Source organism: Dermochelys coriacea, chromosome 24 (assembly GCF_009764565.3).
Source record: "Dermochelys coriacea isolate rDerCor1 chromosome 24, rDerCor1.pri.v4, whole genome shotgun sequence".
In the NCBI taxonomy this organism is placed as follows: domain Eukaryota; kingdom Metazoa; phylum Chordata; order Testudines; family Dermochelyidae; genus Dermochelys; species Dermochelys coriacea.
The window spans coordinates 1,693,710-1,711,901 of NC_050091.1; the positions used below are offsets into that span (position 1 = coordinate 1,693,710).

General features: G+C 51.1%; 2 protein-coding genes and 1 long non-coding RNA gene across 13 annotated transcripts in view; 1 reads left to right on the forward strand and 2 right to left on the reverse strand.

Moving 5' to 3' along the window:
• Positions 1 to 12,147, reverse strand: LOC119847750 (chromatin target of PRMT1). 10 transcript variants are annotated; one of them, XM_038382788.2, is made up of 7 exons: positions 10,580 to 10,737; positions 8,917 to 8,998; positions 7,242 to 7,395; positions 3,973 to 4,159; positions 3,707 to 3,844; positions 2,863 to 2,896; positions 1 to 1,370 (listed from the first exon to the last, which is right to left on the reverse strand). In XM_038382788.2, exons 2-7 carry the CDS (start codon positions 8,979 to 8,981, stop codon positions 1,238 to 1,240), a joined length of 711 nt encoding a protein of 236 aa, XP_038238716.1. In that variant the 5' UTR covers positions 8,982 to 8,998; positions 10,580 to 10,737; the 3' UTR covers positions 1 to 1,237. The 10 variants fall into 10 exon arrangements, with proteins under 10 accessions (XP_038238716.1, XP_038238715.1, XP_043357742.1 ...); XM_038382787.2 differs by having other exon boundaries at positions 2,863 to 2,923; XM_043501807.1 differs by lacking the exons at positions 2,863 to 2,896; positions 10,580 to 10,737 and adding an exon at positions 11,981 to 12,147 and having other exon boundaries at positions 3,973 to 4,156.
• The window catches only part of LOC122457342, a 21,258-nt gene continuing 12,063 nt past the window's right edge, over positions 8,998 to 18,192 (forward strand). Inside the window, exon 1 of the long non-coding RNA XR_006276838.1 lies at positions 8,998 to 9,334. This is a non-coding gene — a long non-coding RNA (uncharacterized LOC122457342). The remainder of the gene's footprint in view (positions 9,335 to 18,192) is intronic.
• The window catches only part of S100A1 (S100 calcium binding protein A1), a 6,953-nt gene continuing 3,052 nt past the window's right edge, over positions 14,292 to 18,192 (reverse strand). Inside the window, exons 1-3 of one of the 2 annotated variants that reach the window (XM_038382825.2) lie at positions 16,353 to 16,623; positions 15,219 to 15,369; positions 14,292 to 14,562 (exon numbers count right to left, since the gene is read on the reverse strand). In XM_038382825.2, coding sequence (XP_038238753.1) covers positions 14,419 to 14,562; positions 15,219 to 15,359 — 285 coding nt within the window. In that variant the 5' untranslated portion in view covers positions 15,360 to 15,369; positions 16,353 to 16,623 and the 3' untranslated portion in view covers positions 14,292 to 14,418. Of the gene's footprint in view, positions 14,563 to 15,218; positions 15,370 to 16,352; positions 16,624 to 18,192 lie in introns of those variants that run through there. The other variant, XM_038382826.2, reaches the window with a different exon arrangement.

Below are 18,192 nucleotides of genomic sequence, written 5' to 3' on the forward strand. Positions count from 1 at the left end.
TCCACATACTGTTTTTATAATTGTTTCTCCTTTGTCACAACGAACAAGAAATACAAGATTCCATTGAAACTGGAACAGTTCACAGGATGGTTGAACTTAAATCTTCGGGGGGGGGGGGGGGGAAGGGCGGGAGGGGAGAGAGAAGCAAACCCCTTCTCAACTTCTAAAGCCAACCTAGGTTAAATGCGCCACAGAAGTCACCAAAGTTGGTCTGGATTGAAAATTCAGTTTTGGTTACACTGAAAGGTAACAGCACTTGTTGATAAAACCAATTTTGGACCCACTATTTTGGAGAGACTATTCTACCCATGATTTACTTTCACAGACGTCATTAATGTGCTTGTTTCAAGATCCTTAAAACAAAAGCTAGTTCTTTTTCTAGATTTTGGTACACAGAAGCCATTAGTGCCATCCCTTCAAACATGATACAAAAGTAATTCAAATTTTATCAGAAAAACAGTCTTTAACCTAGAAAATCCTCTCTGTACTACTGTTAGAATGCTAGCAACCAGTGGGGATGACCTTTTGGTACAAAATAAAAGATTGACATGTCTACAATAGAGAAGCACTATCTTCCTTAACCTGAATTTGATTGATTAGGCAGTCCTGGAGGGAGACGTTTTGCTATGTTTACTTCAAATGAGTTATTGCAACAATAAAACTGCAAACGTAGATATTTACCCTTTAGCTACACTATGGGATCAACTCCTGTCCTGAAACAAACCATTAAGAGTAATAGGCACATAACCATGTGATCCCATAGCTTGTATTCAGCACCAATGAGCACTTCACCTAAAGAAGCACAGATTGTGGCATACATGCAACTTTTCCCCTTCATAAGCACAAAGGAACGTAGTGTGCCATCGCAGCTGGGCTGGCGTGCTGAGCACACACCAGCACTGATGTCAGTGGCTGTATCTGCAGCTCGTCTGTCACATTCATGTTCAGAGTAGTTAGGAAAAATTATAAAAAAAAACAATCCAAAAAAGGTTTCATACAACATATAGTATCAAAATGTAAGAGGAACACACTAAAATCTGATCTCTTGGTAGAACAGGGCCGCCCCTGTTCCTGCAGGTCCTTCCAGCATGAATCAGGTTTTTCCATTTTTAGCTTATGGGCATTGACATACACATTAACTTCAATGAGAGTCTATCAGAAGGACCATCAGTCATTAGTTTCTGGATCTGTCTGAGCCATGTAAGCATCCAGCTCAGCATCGAGGTGTCCTTTTGTTTTAGACATGTAAGCATCTAATTGGTTGTCCAGTTGTTCCTTGGTCAATGCAGGACGTGCAGACCCTCTTCCTCGTCCTCTGCCTCTGCCACGACCACCAAAGCCCCCTCTTCCCCGGCCTGCCATGCCACGACCTTACAGTGAAACGAGATTACAGTTATGTACTACACTGAAATGCACCACCAGACTCGGAAAGAGCAACAAACATATTAAGGATCTGACCTAATCCCACCAGTAAGAGTTTAGCTACAGCTGCCTGTGTGCCCTCAACTCAGCCATCCCATACAACCTAGGCAAGGCAACACAGTTGCGTGGGCAGGCCACTGAAGCAGCCACTCAGGTACATAACAATGCTCAGTGTAGAGACCACCGAGTGACACATTGTGCACTACATGGTACGTAAGAGCCACATGCAAGGTGGAGGCAGGCTGGTGGCCAACGGTGCCGCTTCTGCTACTGAACAGACCAGCCCCTCGGTGAACTCACTCCCCTGGTTGTCTCTCTTCTTGTGCATCAAGTGTCTGTTCAAATCTCTGGAGAACTGTTACCCCAAGTATCTCTGCTCTCAGTTCACCCTCCAACCTCAGCTGCTCATTATACTCTTCCATATCCTATTACCTCCCACTCTGCCCCCACCCCTGGACATGGGATATTTTCTTTCCTCTGGTGTGACAAGAACCCTCTTTTCCCCCTTTAAACCCATTTTCATGGGTCTCCTTCTCACAGAGCCTCTCATGTCTCCCTGAGCTATCAGCAAGTTTATCTAAATCACACTGAACTCTTGGGAGCGGAGACCTTTCTTTAAACCCGTTTTGTAAAGCACCACATGTTTACTGCACTCTAAATACACGTCTACTTTACGTAGTACAAGAACTAATGACTTCCTACTTGTGGGCAAGTTACAAACTATTGTCACATTAAACAGGAAGTTTTCTCCTTTGAACAAGCATAAATAATTTAGTATTGACACAACCCTGCTACTGAAATGTCAGTAATCTAGAATTACTGAGCAAGACTTAACCAAGAATGTTTTTGCACCTGAGCCTAAGCAGACCCAACAGTTGGTGGGGACTATTTTTTGTATATCTGTTACATACAAAACACTAATGAGCCCGTGTCATCCAGGTGACAGTGACAACCCATACAGTGTAGGTACTTTGTTTACTGTCTACTTTTAAAAGTAGGAAAGACACCACTGATTGAGATAGCTTTTGAAGTCGCAGTCTTATACTGGGCTGTGCATGCCCATCAGCATCAAAGGCAGGGTCCATAAGGTAGCCCTATGGTACACTTTACATTGCTTGGTACCATTTTAGCCTGGCATTAATCCCTAACATACATTAGTGCCTTGATGCATTAGACAGTTACTAGCCAAGTATAATTAGCATTTATTCCCCACCACCCTCCTACCAAGCTTTAGAGAAAGCAGCAATGCCATTAACAATTAGGAATAAGCTTGCTCTACATCTATCCCACCAAATTTACATTCGGTGTCAATCTATTTCTGAGGGACCTGTTTTGGCAGTCCACTATGACTGAATTAATGTCATTTTACCAGGAAGACTAGGAAATAATGTTTAATCTCCAATATTAATTCACAAAAGCAAGGAAGTTGTAGGTTCTTACCTGCCATTTGCCACAGCATCTAGGAACACAGGTGCTGCAAAGAAATCAATGGGCCTTTTTGCTAAAATAAAAAGCCACAGAATGTGGCTCAGTGAGCTCTGGTTGCTGTGATGTCCCATTTGAGAATTCCCTAGTTTGGGCATTAATGATTCCACTAGGTCAGGTGCGATTGCAACCTACATTTGTTCTAGTGCCAATCCCATTTGGGGACTGTTGTAATTTAATACTCTGCACTATGAAAAGGACTGAGTATCTAAGAAACAGATTCCCTTTCAAACTCCCAGTGAACTACTAAAACCAGGGCCTGAAAAAATTCCACTTAAACAGCAAGTAGGAAGCTTCTCTGTAAAGGTTGGAGAGCTAATCCTTCTGTTTCTGCATAATTTAGACGTTCATTTAAGGAATATGTTTCTAGCACCATATGGTTGTGAAGGTTACACTTCATTCCCATGTAGAAAGTTAAACAATGCAAAGTTGGATGTACAGAAATTGCACCAGTGCTTTTGCCACTACCCAAAGCCTCACCTAGCAGGAGTGTGACACTGACAAGACTCTGGTCAGTTTCACCACCACTATCCAGAACCCTCTGGGAAGCAGTGACACCAACCAGGATCTTGCCTTTCAGCAAAATGCTGCTAAAACCAACAATTCAGAAAATGAAAATAGAAAGTGTTTGTATCCAATGTACGACATATTATCAAACAAGTGTATCTTTATGGAGGAGATTCTACTTCACAAGTGCTTATATACATTATATTTTAACCAAGAAGGTGAAAGTTAAAGGCTGCTTAAGGTTCTTCTCTAAACAATGCCCTCATGCCTTCCCAAATGTCAGCACACTAACCTCTGCCACCAATTCCTCCACGACCCATGGCTCCTCTGCCTAGACCACCTCTCCCAGGTCCACCACGACCTCTCACGCCACCTCTTCTCAGGCCCATCCTAGGGGATATACCACGTCCTCCGCGAAGTAAACTCTGACCTTTAATGCAGTGAGGAAAAAAGTCAAGCAGGTAATCAAAACAAGAAGCTAGCTGTCAAACTTAGCAAGAAGTCACTGAATATCCACCACCGGAGATATTTTATTTCCCATATTAACAATATACTCACCTCTGAGGGGAATGCCTCCTCTCAGCAACGCCCTCGCTCCACGTCCACCACGCATGGCTCCTCGTGGCAAACCTCTCTGACCCATAGGTAGCCCTCGTCCTCCAACAGCTCCACGAGCCAGGGGTCCTGCTGGCCGGCCTAATCGTGCCTGGATGTTACTTTTACCCAGGCGCTGCTTTAAACTCTTCTGGAATAAAGTTTTTTTTAAAAACAGGAAAGTCATGTAGCTATCAGGGACTTACCATGCAACCGGCATAGACGGAAGCAGATATCTCCACCAGAAAAAGAGGGAGCAGAATCTATATAGGGCCCAAGATCCACTGCAAAGTATTTAGGTCTCAAGAAAGATCTTGTCTAGAGAGGGAGAGTCTGTCAAGTGTAAGCCCAGCTAGGAAGTGAAACAGACATCTAATCCCCAAGGTGGGCTGCAGCCTTCCATTTGAGAAAAGTGCTCAGGCACTAGTGATGAGCCTGCTGCAAACTCCTAGAGAAAATTTAGATTGTCTATAACCAGGAGACCTTTGCACTCACCCTCTGATAATTATATGCCTAAAGTTTCAGATCCAGTGATCTCACTGGAAAAATCTTATGTCTTGATTTCCCCAGACATCCACAGAGACTAAACCCTTCCATATTTGTCTTTATAAGCTAGCACAAACAGGAATATTCACCCTCTCCAAAACAACTGCATTAAGCTTCAACCTAAAAACCACAAGAGCCAAGAGTTAAGATCAAGACTGTTTTCTCCTCTCAAATGACCAATAACTCAGTTCAAGGCAGTTAAGGAAACACTTAGACCCAGTCTATACCACACAGCCCAATATATTTCAGCCTTAATTTAGGGATTTGTTTGCGTTAGACACAAAGAACCAAATGTATGGTATAACAAATTTTAAAGCTGCTTTGGCCCAACTTCTCTGGAGAGTGGCCAGCAGAGACTAGAATGATGTTACATACCAGCTATCTTTGAGTACAATCATAAGATTTCAGGCATTTCACAGTTTTAGGCAGTACAACAGCTTTTAGATGAACCACAACAGGTCTACAACACCAAACCCTTTACCCTGCACAGCCAAACCTGCCCCTTGTACTGTCTGCATTGGAATAGGGCACTGAAGCACAATGGTTCGCACCTGGTGAACATAGGAAGGGATGGTCACGCATTAGGGGAAATGATGCTTTCCTGAGTGAAGTGGGGTGGCTGCTGAGTTTGAGAGTTCATAGTTGTGACTGCATGGCCTTCCTAATGGTGCACAAGACCCTAATATTCTGCACAGGATGCTCCTCCAGAGGAACAGTCCCTGTTCCCCTATATACCAGTGAACAGACCTTCCAAAGTCAATTGGTGATGACTGCTGAAGAGCACCCCAACACTACTAAACTACACTAGAGTCCCCACGTTTTCCCAGAGGAACACATTGTAGCTGTCATCCAAAGAGCTACCCATATATGATACCAGTCCTAGCATGCAATGCTTCACTTGATCTGCTGGCAGTACCTCCACAGCAGATTTACTTATATGCATTTCCATAATGCTCCTCCATGCGGCCCAAGTTCCTCAACACAAGAGAGGGCATTAGAGGCACACTGTGCTCTAGGACTCTAAGGGTGGCTTTGGACCACCGTAACCTATGCTGACTGAGAAGGAGCTGTGCCCCAACTTCTTTTCCATCAGAAGTTCCAACATGAAACAAACTCAACACACATTTCGTTCTTAAACAGTTGGGCAAGATCCAGAACAGTGTTTAATCCTAAAATATAGTGTATGTGTGTGTGCACACGTGTGTAAACGGTTCCAATGAAAAAGTGAAACAGGTGCCAGTGAAGTCAAGTGAGAGGGTCTGTATTTTCCTCACACAGACTCAGCCACTCACTGACTCAGCAAAGGGGACAGTGTACTTCATGAAATGAGACTTGCCTATCCTTTTATATCACTAGTGAAGCCCTTATGAGATTATACTATAAATCCTTTCTATGGAAACCATAAATTATTCACATATAGCTTTTGTTTAGAAGCTCCAGACAGAAAGTTTCTCTTACTAGTACCTGGTCCTGATTTTAGGGACAGTAGGCTCCTGGGCTCTGAGTGCAATGCAGTTACATTCCTTTCATGAAAGAACAAACACCAAACTCCAGCACAAGAGTAAGATAAAGATTGCAGTTACGTGACAAAGTCATTCAAATAGGAATGTTCCACAGTTCTCTCCTACAGTGCCCAAAGATGTCTGGGATTATATTTAACGACTACTGTATTGGAGTCATGCAGAACTGCTATTTAAAGCTAGCACAAAGCAGTGTAGCAGGACCCTCCAGACCCATGTGTTATTTATTTCCATGCACCATATGTACACAAATTTCAAGAGAATCTCTCTCCAAGTCTTTCTCTGCTCTAACAGACGGTTATACAACACAGTACATTCTTTACGGTTCAAGATACTCTGATAAGAAGCACTTCAGCACCAGTAACATTGCTAATTGCCTCTTGAGCACCATACTCTAATCACTATCTTATCAAGAAGGGCTCACATCTAGCAGACCCCATTCACTGTGCATAGAGCAATGCACAGATACTATTTTTAAATGTGATGTACAAGTCAATATGAATACACCTTTCTCAGATCTGCTGTTCCACACTGGACATTCAAATGGAAGCCAACTTTTGGGCTGCTCAGTAGCATATGGCTCTGGTCAGTCTATAGGGATAACAGGAACAGTAAGATTCTTGTTACCTTAGCAAGAATTTATGAGAAACCAAGAACTCAGTTTTAGTCCATGTAGTTCTTGTTCAGACAACTGCTGGCAATAGCATAAAACAAGAAAAAAAAAAAAAAAAACAGGCATAACGCCCCCTCAAAAAAAAAAGCACTAACAGGGAAAAAGAGCTAGCATGTTGCAACACAACAGCAGCTAGATTAAGGCATTAAGAATTCAGCAGATCCAGAAAACTGGAATCAGACCATTTATGTGGGGGAAGAGGGAAAAAGCTGTGAAATTTCAGGTTGTTCTCTCTTCTGGAAAAATAGCAAAGGAGGAGATTTAAACAACCAACCAACAGAAGACATGACTGGCTAACTGAACTAAGCAGTATTAACAGGCTATAAAGCATTACTTATCTGCAGTGACAATCTGAAATTCTCTTGAAGTCCCTCCAAACATTCTCAGCTCTTACTTTCAAGTGACATCTTGAAAAATTCTCATATCCTGAAAAGCCACCAGCTGCTGACAGGCATCACCAACTGTCTGCAGTGGAATAAGACACTTTCTCTCACCTGCTTAAGCTTCAAGGCAGCCTGAACAGAAGGTCTATTCTCCATCTGCTGGGCCAGTCTTCTGTTTCTGGCACTGGCCAGTTGCTGCTGCTGCTGCATGGTAGCCCGAATATTCACTGGCATCGGCTGTTTGTTCTTCAGCATATTAGTAAAGCTTCAAGGTCGAACAAAATGGGTGTTTAAATAAAGTTTTATTACAAACATTTATGGCATTTCATGGCTCTCAAGACTGGAGCTCCAGATCCCATGAACTTTATGTAAAAAGTGGTACACTTAGATCATGTCATATGCGAGTTATGTATTCCTCGTTTTCCACAAACGTGCTAGAATAGGAAATGCAGATTTGGATAAGTGCAACATATTAATTCAAAAGTGATAAAGTTTTAAGTTATTGCTTTCAAAGATGGAAGAAGTTATGAAAAACAAGCAACAAGCAGAAATGGCCATGAGAGACAGGAGAAGACATTACAAAGAAACAGGAAAGCAAACTGAAATTTGACTGTAAAAGCCAAGACAGATAGTTTGGGGGGAAAACTGTTTAACAGTTTGAGGGCAGTAAGCATATTTATGAGACTTGTGTCAATCTGCCAACAGAAAATCAAGGATCTGGCATAATACTTATAAGGAGGACAGTTCTATCACCAAAAGAGGTGCCACCATGTGCATTCGTTTAGACTACAATTTCTTTGGCATTTGGGAATTTCTTTGGTGTATTAAGGATTTTCTGCCTTTAAAAATTATGTGGCGTGAACGTAAGCTTCCTCATCAGTAATCAGTTTCTGCAGTATCCTAATAGCTTCAAATGACAGTGAAATTAAGTACCACAAAGTGCTCAATGTGGTCTGGCTGGAACTAACAAAATTAACAGGCAGGTAACTCTCTTGTTCTGTACCTAACTATCTGCCTGCCCGGCCATAAACCGCAAGCACTGGCTAAGATTACTGCTCACTGCAGTGCACACTGGAATAGGAACTGCATATAAATGGCTTCATTTCTCCTTGGCTTAATGATATTAACATTTATTCTGAGAGCGAGTTAGTGAGAAAGTGAAATATGATCAGAAGTTTCACTGTTAGTTCATCAATAAAGATTTGCAAAAGCTTAATGGCAAGAAAGAGCATCTTTAAAAGAGGAAATAAAAAGAAAGCAGTGCCAAGAAAGGAAAGCGATGGAGATGAAGCAAAGCATTTGTCTCTTACAAGGCCCAAGAACCTTGTTGTTATAGGGCCTTTGGGCTGATTTGGTGGCCTGCTGCGTGCCTCTTACAGGCCGGACCACATGCGTGTGTCTACCTTGGACAAAGCAGCAAGCCTTCTGCAGCTTCGGTAACATGCTACCATGCTGCAGTGTCAACTATATAAAATGTAAAAATGTGGAAGAAAAAGGGAGGGTGCGAGGTTTCTCTCTCTCTCTCTTTTTTTTTTAATAAGACATCCCACCACATTTACGTCTCAGAGTTTAATATTAAACAGCTACTGACAAAATCCTCCAAAATAATTGCCCTTTTAACCTTGTGTACCACATTTGTTGCGGCTTAAGACAGAGGCACATAGCCACCTGCCTTTTTTTTAGTTAGGTTAAAAGAGGGCAGAAACCACGTTGGTTTTGGACACTGGACACAGTGATAATTAAGTAAAAATTTCTTATGAGCTGAAGTTGCTGTTGGCTTCCTCACCGCTCGTTCAGAGACATCTTGGTGGTGCTCTTTAGCACAACCTTCGGCGCTGACTGCGCAGCCATCTTCAGATCACGATCGTCTGAAATTAACAATAGCCAGATTTAGTAAGAAGAACTGAGCCCATGAAATTATTTGGCTAGATTCTGCACGCCAAACTTGTGTGTGAGAAACAGCCAAGAAACACTTCAATCAGTGATGCGATTGCCCTAGCAGGGCATTTCATAGCATCGCGAAATGTCCTAAAAAGTAAGTTTCAACAAACTAGTGAGTTATGCTATCTCATCTCTCAACTGTGTGTCAGACTAATGCCAGAGAAACATTAAACTCCACTTCCAGTGAAGATCTCACCTATCTATGCCATTAACAGCCTGGTGAAGACCCATCATTTCTAATTGGCTGGTTTCAATGAGGTTATGTTTTTCTAAGCAAGAGAGCAGTAGGAATTCATCTTTCTGATTCTGGATTCAGTTTCTGATACACTAGGCATGAAGGCTCTGGATGCAATAGTTCCTCTACCCAAGTTGTCAGCTCAGTGGGAACAGAGGCATCAGTCGTCAGACCCTAGCCAGTTACGCCGGTGCTCCCTCCCCTGCAAGCAGTCCCCGCACAGGCGGGCCAAGCACCAGGCTGATGGCCCAGGGAAGGAGGCTATGCCCCACAACTGCACACCAAACACATTACAACCTTATTCAACATCTCTGCTTTTTATAGAGCAGGTATGGGCCCATCCAGGCTGCATCCGAATTACACTAGCCGTCAGAAACACGACTTACTGCCATCGCTCGGCTGGACAGGGCTATTCTCCGAGAGCAGCAGGACGGTTATTTCTATTTGGGATTGGGATGCGCTCAGATACGGACGTCCCCACAACCGCAGCGGCTCGACCGGCAGTTCACAAAGAGCCGGACATGGGTCCCCAACAAAAAATCCCCACCCCAGCGGTCAGGGAAGCACAGGTGGGCTGCAGCTCAGGAAAGCTGAGGCTCAAATAAATGCGCTGGTCTCTAAGGTGCCACAAGCCCTCCCGGCGGCCGCTCTGAAATCAGCAACAAAGCCGGCACTTCACTCCCCGCCGGCGCTGTTTGAACCGCCGCCCGCACGGGGCCCAAAGCCCGGGGAGGGTTTTGGCCTCCACGGGAGGGGTAAACATGGACCCGCGCCAGCCATGCAGCTCAGCGTCCCGCTCGTACCCTCAGGAACACACCTCAGGCTGGCAGCCCAGCCCAGCCCAGCCCAGCCCCAGAGATGGGGGGCAAGGCGTGACCTGCAGAGCCCCCCGCACGGCACCGCGGGGGCGGGGGCGGGGGCGGGGGCGGGGAGGCCTGGCCTGGGCTAGTCCCCGCAGAGGCCAGCCCCGGTTCTCAGCCCCACGCCTGGCTCGCAGGGCGGGAAGGCCGCTGGCCGCGAGCGTTGGGGGGCGGGAGTGCTGGCGCCGGGGGGGGTCCGCCGGGCTGATCTCCCCGGGCTCTCAGACAGGGGGCGAGGCACGGCAGGGCCCCCAGCCGGAGCCCCCCCCAGCCCGGCCCGCGGCCTGTCACAGCCGTGACACCGACCCGTGCCGGGCCCCACACCGTGATCACGGCCCCCGGCTGCCCAACACCCCCCCACCTCAGCCGGGCCCCCAGCATGCCCCCGCGGCTCCCCCTGCCCCCTCTGTCACCGAAGCAGACGGTCGCCAGGACTCCGGGCGGGGCTGCGGGGCGGGGGTGGGGGTGGGGCTGGCTCCGCGGGGCTCCGTCCCCTCCGCCCGCTCCCGCCGCACTCTCACTCTCACTCTCGAGCGCCGAAAACAAAATGGCCGCCGCTTCCTTCCCTACTCCCCCCGCGCGCCGAGCCGGGGAAAATGGCCACCGGCCGCCGCGTTTTGCGCAGCCGCGAGAACGCGCCCACGTGACTCCGCTCTCCCCTCGCGCGGCCGCGTGTCACGTGATCACTCCCGCTCTTTCCCTCCCCCGAGGGGGGCTGCGCCACGTGACCACTCCCTTCTCGGGAGGGCGGGACTTGGGACAGAGGGCGGGGCCTAGGAGGGCCTCATGGGCGGAGCCTTGGATCTGAGGGGGGGGCATGGTGGGACATAGGGGGCACTTGGGGCAGAGGGCAGGGGGCAGGGCCCCAGTGCAGCTGGGGGGTCCCCAGCCTGGAAGGGGGGGTCATGGCTTGTGCCCCAAGGCGGGTGTGAGGCCCGAGCTGGGTGGAGGGAGCCCAGTGTTCTGGGGTTTGGCCCCTCTGGAAGCAGCTGGGTATGGGGGGTTCCCCTGCTCTGGCTGGGATAACCTGGCCGCAGCAGTTGCCCTGCAGGGTGGGCTGCGAGAACTGGTTCTGCACCCTGCTCAGTGGCAGGTCTGGCCATGGCCCCAAAGTCGTTCCAGCGCGTGGCTGCTTCTGTGTGAGGGTGGGGGGGCAGGGTTAGGATTTCGCTCTAGGTCCATGTTCAGACCCAACCCTAGGTGATAGCGACCATCAGCAGAGGCCTCAGGGACTGAACTCCCCCTCGGGCTCCCAGAAGGGGATCCCCCAGGGTTGGGTAATTAGCACGCTGAGTGGATGAAGCCTGCACTTCCTGTGTGTTATCTATCGGATAGATGATTGTGGCCCTTCACCCTACCCTGCTCAGGGGTTGGAAGTCCTTGGCCCAAACACTGCCCACTCATGACACCAAAATCAGTCCAGTTGATTGTACAGATCTGTCTAATATGAAATTCCTCTAGCCTACTCGGCTCAGCAGCAAACCAGCTAGCAGCATTGACACAAACCCCTCGTGCTTCTGTGTCAACGGGACAGCTGTCATCTCTCAGAGCTATTGGCTTAGGCTGTCTGCAAATGCAGGCAATGGTCAATGCATCAGTTACACTCCATTCACGGTTTGCAGGTTTTCTTCAAAACAACGTGGGTTTGTGTAAAATGAAGACTTTGAATGTGGTGCATGAGATGCCAATCATCAGGAGAAAGTCTCAACTTGCAAAGGCGCCAGCCCATTTACCATTCTGGGCCTGCCAAGGGGGTGGAACTGGCAGCAAAATGACAACGAAAAAACTACAAAAAAAAAATAAGGCTTACTCACATGGATGTTGATCCCCACTGAATTACTCCACATGTGCACCCGCACTGCAGAGGGCAGACGTCAGTGCTCCAGCGCTCTGTTCCTTCAGCTGCAGTGGCCACATCGGTTTCTAATCAAGATTTGTGCACTCCTGGGAGAATGCACTCACTATTGTGCTTGTGGCTTTGTATTTGCGGAAGTGAGCGGCTGTGGTGAAGAACGTCGTGTGTATTATACACACAGCGTTAGCGCCAACCTCAAGCTTTAAAAAGTCGTGAGTCAGTCCTCAAAAAATCATGAGAGTGGATAAAAAATGCCGAGATTTTAAAACATAATCAGTGTGAGGTTCTTTCTATTTCTCTGCTGGTTCTGGAGCCTTTAGGGTTGCATTGATTCACATTCTCCAGCTTTTCTCCACAACCCCAAGGATTTTTGTCTGTAAACGAAAGCTGAGAGCGTCCTGCCATCTCCTAACTCCAGGAGCTGGGACTTTAAGAAAAATACCAAATATCAGGAGGCTCATGATAAAATCACTTGGCAACGCTGCCTTGGGGATCATGGTTAATATCGCTTTCACTATGGAAAAACAATTTAAAAAGACGTTTTAAACAAGCCCTTGAATGGTTCATCACGTTTTTTCCTGCTTAGTGGGCCTGATTCTTCAGCTTCGTAACTCCACTGACTGCAGTGGGTTTACTCCTAGCTTATGTTTTTGTCAGAGGACTATCACGTCCCATCGAGTACATGTGTTCCCTTGAAATGTGGTGGGTTTGTCTCTGGGGCTGTGACGAAACAGTTTATTATCTGCTGCTAGGAGTTCAATGCCGTTTTCTGCATCACAGGCTTCGAGCTTCTCTTTTGCAAAGGGTGGGAAGGGAAGATGAGAACCTGCTGCCAAGAACGGGGGGGGGGGTGCCAGAGCTCAGCAACAGATTCTTTGGGTTCACAGGTTCAAATCCCACCCTATTCTCTCCAGTCCTTTTGCTTTCTGCTCACAGACACATCAATCTCTGTGCAGTTTGATTGCCTCTGACGAGCTTGTCAATGCTGCGCTCCTGTCAGCTTTGCACAGACATTAATGATGCCAGGGCATTTTTCCTAAAGATTCCCTCCCCCCGCCTTATTCTTGTGTAGAATCTCCCCCTCTGTTCCTGACTGTTGTGCCCAGATGACCACCCTCCACCCCAGAGGTGGTTGCAGTTCAGCAGCACCGGTATCTAGTTTGCAAAGTGCTTTGGCACCGTCCCAGAGAAGTGTCAAATCCGCAGAAAGGGTGGGCGGCTTCGGAGCTGTCCGTCCGTCATGCTCAGTGTCAGCCCTGCTAGGCCCACAAGGTGGCACTCCCTGCGCTGCGGGCCGCTCAGCGGAACAGCTGGTACCAGTCAGAGGAGGCTGTTTACTGGGCTCCTGGCCGCACCTGGCCCTTGGGAAAGGAGCTAAGAACGGGTTCTTCCCCCTGGGAAATGGGTGCAGCGCTTTGTTTGTAAAATTTCCTACCACCCCAGCAGGAGGCTGTCCAGCCACCCACGCTTCTCCTGCCCCCTTTCCCAGCCATCCCCCTTGTGTCCCCATTTCCCTCCCAACAGGCTCCTGCCTCCCTTTCCTGCAGACACCGGCCTGCTTCGGGCAGGGGTCCCGCCTGGTGGGCCCTGGGCCATGTGGTGCCAGCTACGAATGGGCATGAACGTGGGAAGAGAAAGGGCCAAACTTGCCTCTGCAGTGATCCCGGCTGAGGCACTTGGGTTACACCAGAGCTTAGGGCCTGTGCTCCCAGCACTGAGGCAGGGGCAAGCGAAGGAACAAGGCCTGGGGAGGGCGAGGGTTGCTTGGTTCATGGGTCAGAGGAGGAGGGTCTGAGAGGCCCTGTGCAGAGAGCAGTGGGGAAGGGTGTGGAGAGTGGGGCGAGGGGGGGGGGTCGTCTCGCTAATGGCTGGAGTGACCGGAGGGGCGACTCTCCTTCACCTGGCACTGTCCTGGAAATGGATAGCTCATGCTCTGCAGGGAACCCCGAGGCTGAGGGCCCTGAGCCCAGCCCCACGGGCCAAGGCGTGGCCTCCACCCTTTTCTAACACCAGGGTTAATGAAAAGGAGTACTTGTGGCACCTTAGAGACTAACATTTATTAGAGCATAAGCTTTCGTGAGCTACAGCTCACTTCATCGGATGCATTTACCAGGGATAATGTTGACTTTGGGACCAGGAGTTCCCCCCCACCCCTACTGCAGCAGTGTCCCCCTCACCACAAAACTCCCCCAGCCCCACTTAAGCAGTGTATCCCTCCCCACGCTGCTCAGCATCACTCCCAGGCTCAGAGGAAGGGGCAGGACACTGGGGCGGGTTTGGTGCCTTTAATGAGTAGTTCTGTCTAGCTGGTTAGAGAGGACGCCGGCAGCGGGCTCAAAACGGGGGCGGAGTGTGGGGTGTGGCTCTAGGGGACTCCAGGAGGTGCAAACTCCCTGCTCAGGTGTCCTCCCAGAAGAAGGCGTTGCAGGCCACGGTGAGAGCGGCCACCAGCACCACGTACTCCTTGAAATCCACCTCCCCATCACCGTTCTCATCCAAGTCCTGCATGATGCCATCCACGGTGCTCGCGTCCTTCTGGGTCTGCAGCGGAAACACCCCCGGGGAGGCAGGGTTAGCGCATGGGGCCCAGGGAGGGGGGCTGCCCCTATGGGAGGGGAAAGGGGCCCAGGTGGCTGGGGGATCCCCAGTGAGAGGCCCCTGTCCTGTGCTCAGGACAAGCCAGAGAGACGGATTGGGAAGCTGGAGGCATGGGCTATCTGCCTGGCCCTGGATGGGAGAGGCCCTAGTTTGGGGGAGGAGAGGGCAGCGGTCAGTGGGGAGGGGAAGGCTTAGAGCTGCAGTGGGGGAGGAGAAGCCATTGGGAGCCAGGGACTTTGGAGAGGAATGTTGGGAAACTTCATACCAGAGAGACCCGTCAGCCTGGGAGGAGCTGGGAGCCCAGCGCCTGGCATGTGGGAACCTTCTCCAGCCCATGCCCGGGGCAGCAACAGTCCTGTCCCGGGCCCTGGCATGGCTCTGACGTCTCAAATCCCTGCTCGGCCCCTGGCGACCACCCGCGAGCGGAGAGGCCAGCGCCCGTGGGGGAGCGATGGCTCAGGGGAGAGGCCATCATGTGGTCCCTGTGCTGGAATGGCGGGGGCACCCAGTGCCTGGGGCGGTCCCCTAGGCCTGCCTGCTCCCTCCCTCTCACTGCCCCGCCCTGGGGCTAGCATGGGGCCTGGGGGGCTGGTCCCTACCTCCAGAAAGCAGCCCAGCTCGTTCTGCAGCAGCTCTTTCAGCTCCTTCTTGCTCAGCTTGCGCTTGTCGCCCTCCTTGCCGGAGTAGTTGTGGAAGACGGCGATCAGCCCTTCCATGGCGCGCTCTAGCTCAGACGCCATCGTGCCGGCTCTGCAAAAAGCACCTCGAAGGGCTGAGGAGCCCAGGGTCTGGGTGGCGCGGATTGGGGACTGGGGAAGGGCTACCAAGGAGCAGGGGCCCAGCCCCTCCCTTCCAACATGCCTGGAGGGACCCACGGGTGGGGGAGAGTGGCCTGTGGACCCCAGCCAGCCCCATGTCTCTTCACAGAGGCTGCCAACCTGGGGGCCGAGTAGTGGCAGCGGTTCTGGGGATGGGCGCCCCTGCCTGCCGGGAACCAAAGAGCCACGAGCCAGGACTGGGCCAGGAGACCCCCTGCCCCACACCATGTGGGTATCAGCCCTGTTCTCTTGCCACTGGGTTTGTTGTGGCGGAAAGGCCAACACGAGGTGCCGGGGAAGGAGGAACAGGGCCCGTGGGGGGCAAGGCAGGATCTGGCCCTACAGCCCGCCAGACCCCCAGGGAAACTTTTGGGGCAGCAGTGGCAGCTGCCCAGGTGGGGCCTTCCTGTCCAGGGGCCTTGTGGAGCTGAGGGGTCAGATGGCGCCCGTGGCACAAACAGGTTCGGAGCCCCCTCCTCTCCTGGCTGCCCCTGTCCCCACCTCCTGCACAAAGTAAGCTCTGACCCAGAGCTATTGGTCTCCACCTGCCTGGCTGTGTCCAGAGCTGGCAGACAGCTGCCGGCCCCACTAGCAAAGCCCTGTCCCAACCAGAGCAAAGGGGGGCAGATCAGAGCAGGGGTGACACCTCTGTGGGGAATCACTGGCAGTAGCCCTTCACTCCTGTAGAGCCACCAGGCCTCGGGCTCACCTGGGCCCCACCTGAACTGCCGCCCGGCCCCTGGGCTCACCTTGGCTCCCCCCCGTAGAGACACCCAGTCCCTGGGCTCACCTGGGCCGCACCTGAACAGTTGCCTGGCCCCTGGGCTCAGTTGGACTCCCCCCTGTACAGCCACCTGCCTCTGGGCTCAGCTGGGCTCCCCCCTCCCCATATAGCCGTCCGGCCCCTGGGCTCACCTGAGCGCCCCTGCACAGCTGGCTGGCTCAGCGCGCTTGCAGAGTGAGCCTGAGTTGGCTGGTCAGTGACTTTAAATAAGAGCGAAGCCCCCCTCCCTCCAGGAGGATCTGATACCAGAGACTGGACGGCCCAGCTGGCGATGCTGGTCCAGTGCTCACCTGATTTAAAGGGACAGAGACAGCGGAGGGGCCTGTTTGTAGTGGGGGAGCTTCGTCTGTGTTAGGTGCTGCACAGCATGTAACATGCGTGCACACACACACATGCACACGGAGCTACATGTGCCTCATGCCTTTCCCTGCATGGGCACATGTGCTCTGCCTCATCTCAGCCCCACCCAGAGGCACCTACGCAGGGGTCGAGTTTTCAGTAGGGCTCAGAAGACAATACACAGTACCTCGGAAGAGAAGACAATCCGGGGGGCACAAATCATTAAACATCTGATGCTGAAGGCGCACCCCTCTCTCGCCACCAGGGCCAATTAAGGGGCAAGGGGGGCTCCATGGGACTAATCCGTGAGCAGCCCCTCAGCTCTCTGGGGCCATTTAACAGCTGTGAGGGGCGCAGGCAACTGTGTTGATCCCACTGACCCCATTCCTCAAAGCGGGGCCTCAACCCCAGGAGCCCTGCTGGCTCTGCAGGAACAGGCCACTCTCTCCTCCACCATTGCCCTGGGATTGAAGTGGCAGCTGTACAGATTCCCAGGCCTGAAGGGACCCTGCAATCTTGTCCTACCTCCTGTGTAGCCCAGGCCAGAGGATTTCCCTGCCTTCATTCCTGCTGGAACCAGAGCAGAGCCCCCAGGAAAACACCCCAAAGATGGCCACTGTTGGAAAATCCCCCCAGCCCTTGGTAAATTGTCCCACTGGCTAATGGACCCTCAATGTTAACAAGCGGCACCTGATTTCCAGCCTGCATTTGTCTAGCTCGAACCCCCAGCCGCTGGGGCCAGCTCAACGGTACTCCAGTACTGGGGACCCTGGATGGCAGCAGGCTGGGGTTGTGATGGTATTTGGGGTCATTACTGCAGCCAGCACAACAGTGTTACTCCAGTACTTTGGCTTAGCATTACTACAGTGTGGGATCATTGCACCAGACGGCCCAGCACTGTTACGCCAGTACTTTGTCCGAGTGTTACTCCAGTACCTTGGCTCGGCATTGCTACTGCATTTGTGGGGTCACTGTGCCAGACGGCTCAGCACTGTTACGCCAGTACTTTGTCCGAGTGTTACTCCAGTACCTTGGCTTGGTGCTGTGGAACACTCTGGTAGATTTGTCCTGAACCGGTGCCAGCCGCGGTGGCGCAGACGCCTGTAACCCATCCTGCTGCTTTCACGCTGCCCCCGGTGCTGACAAGGCCTCGGCTATCGGATGTCTCCTGGCGGCTCCTGCTGGACAATGGGAGCCGGCATGGCACGGCGGGGGGGCCCTATCGGGTAACGGACCCGAGCACCCCTCGGCCTAGCGCTGCATGTCTATATAAAGGCCCCTTGTCAAATTAAAAAATCCCTGCTTGAAAGGTTGCTGCGGTAACAGCAGAGCCAGGAAACCAGATTCCTGGCCCGGCGCTCGGCTGCTAGAGAGGGCTCGACGCAGCTCCTGTTACAGACACGGAGCCTGTGACAAATGCCGGCCGGGTGGGCACAAGGGTGTTGCCGGAGGAAGTGGTTGTCACGCCGCTCTGGATTGGGGTGGCCCCCTGGTTGCCCCCAGATACACCTGCAGAGTGATCCCCAAGCCCTAATACCCCGGGAGGCTGCCCCCGTACCTGATCTCATGCTCAGAGGCTCATACCCCAGAGCCCAGGCGGGCTGGGAGCGGGGGCTCATACCCCAGGGGCCA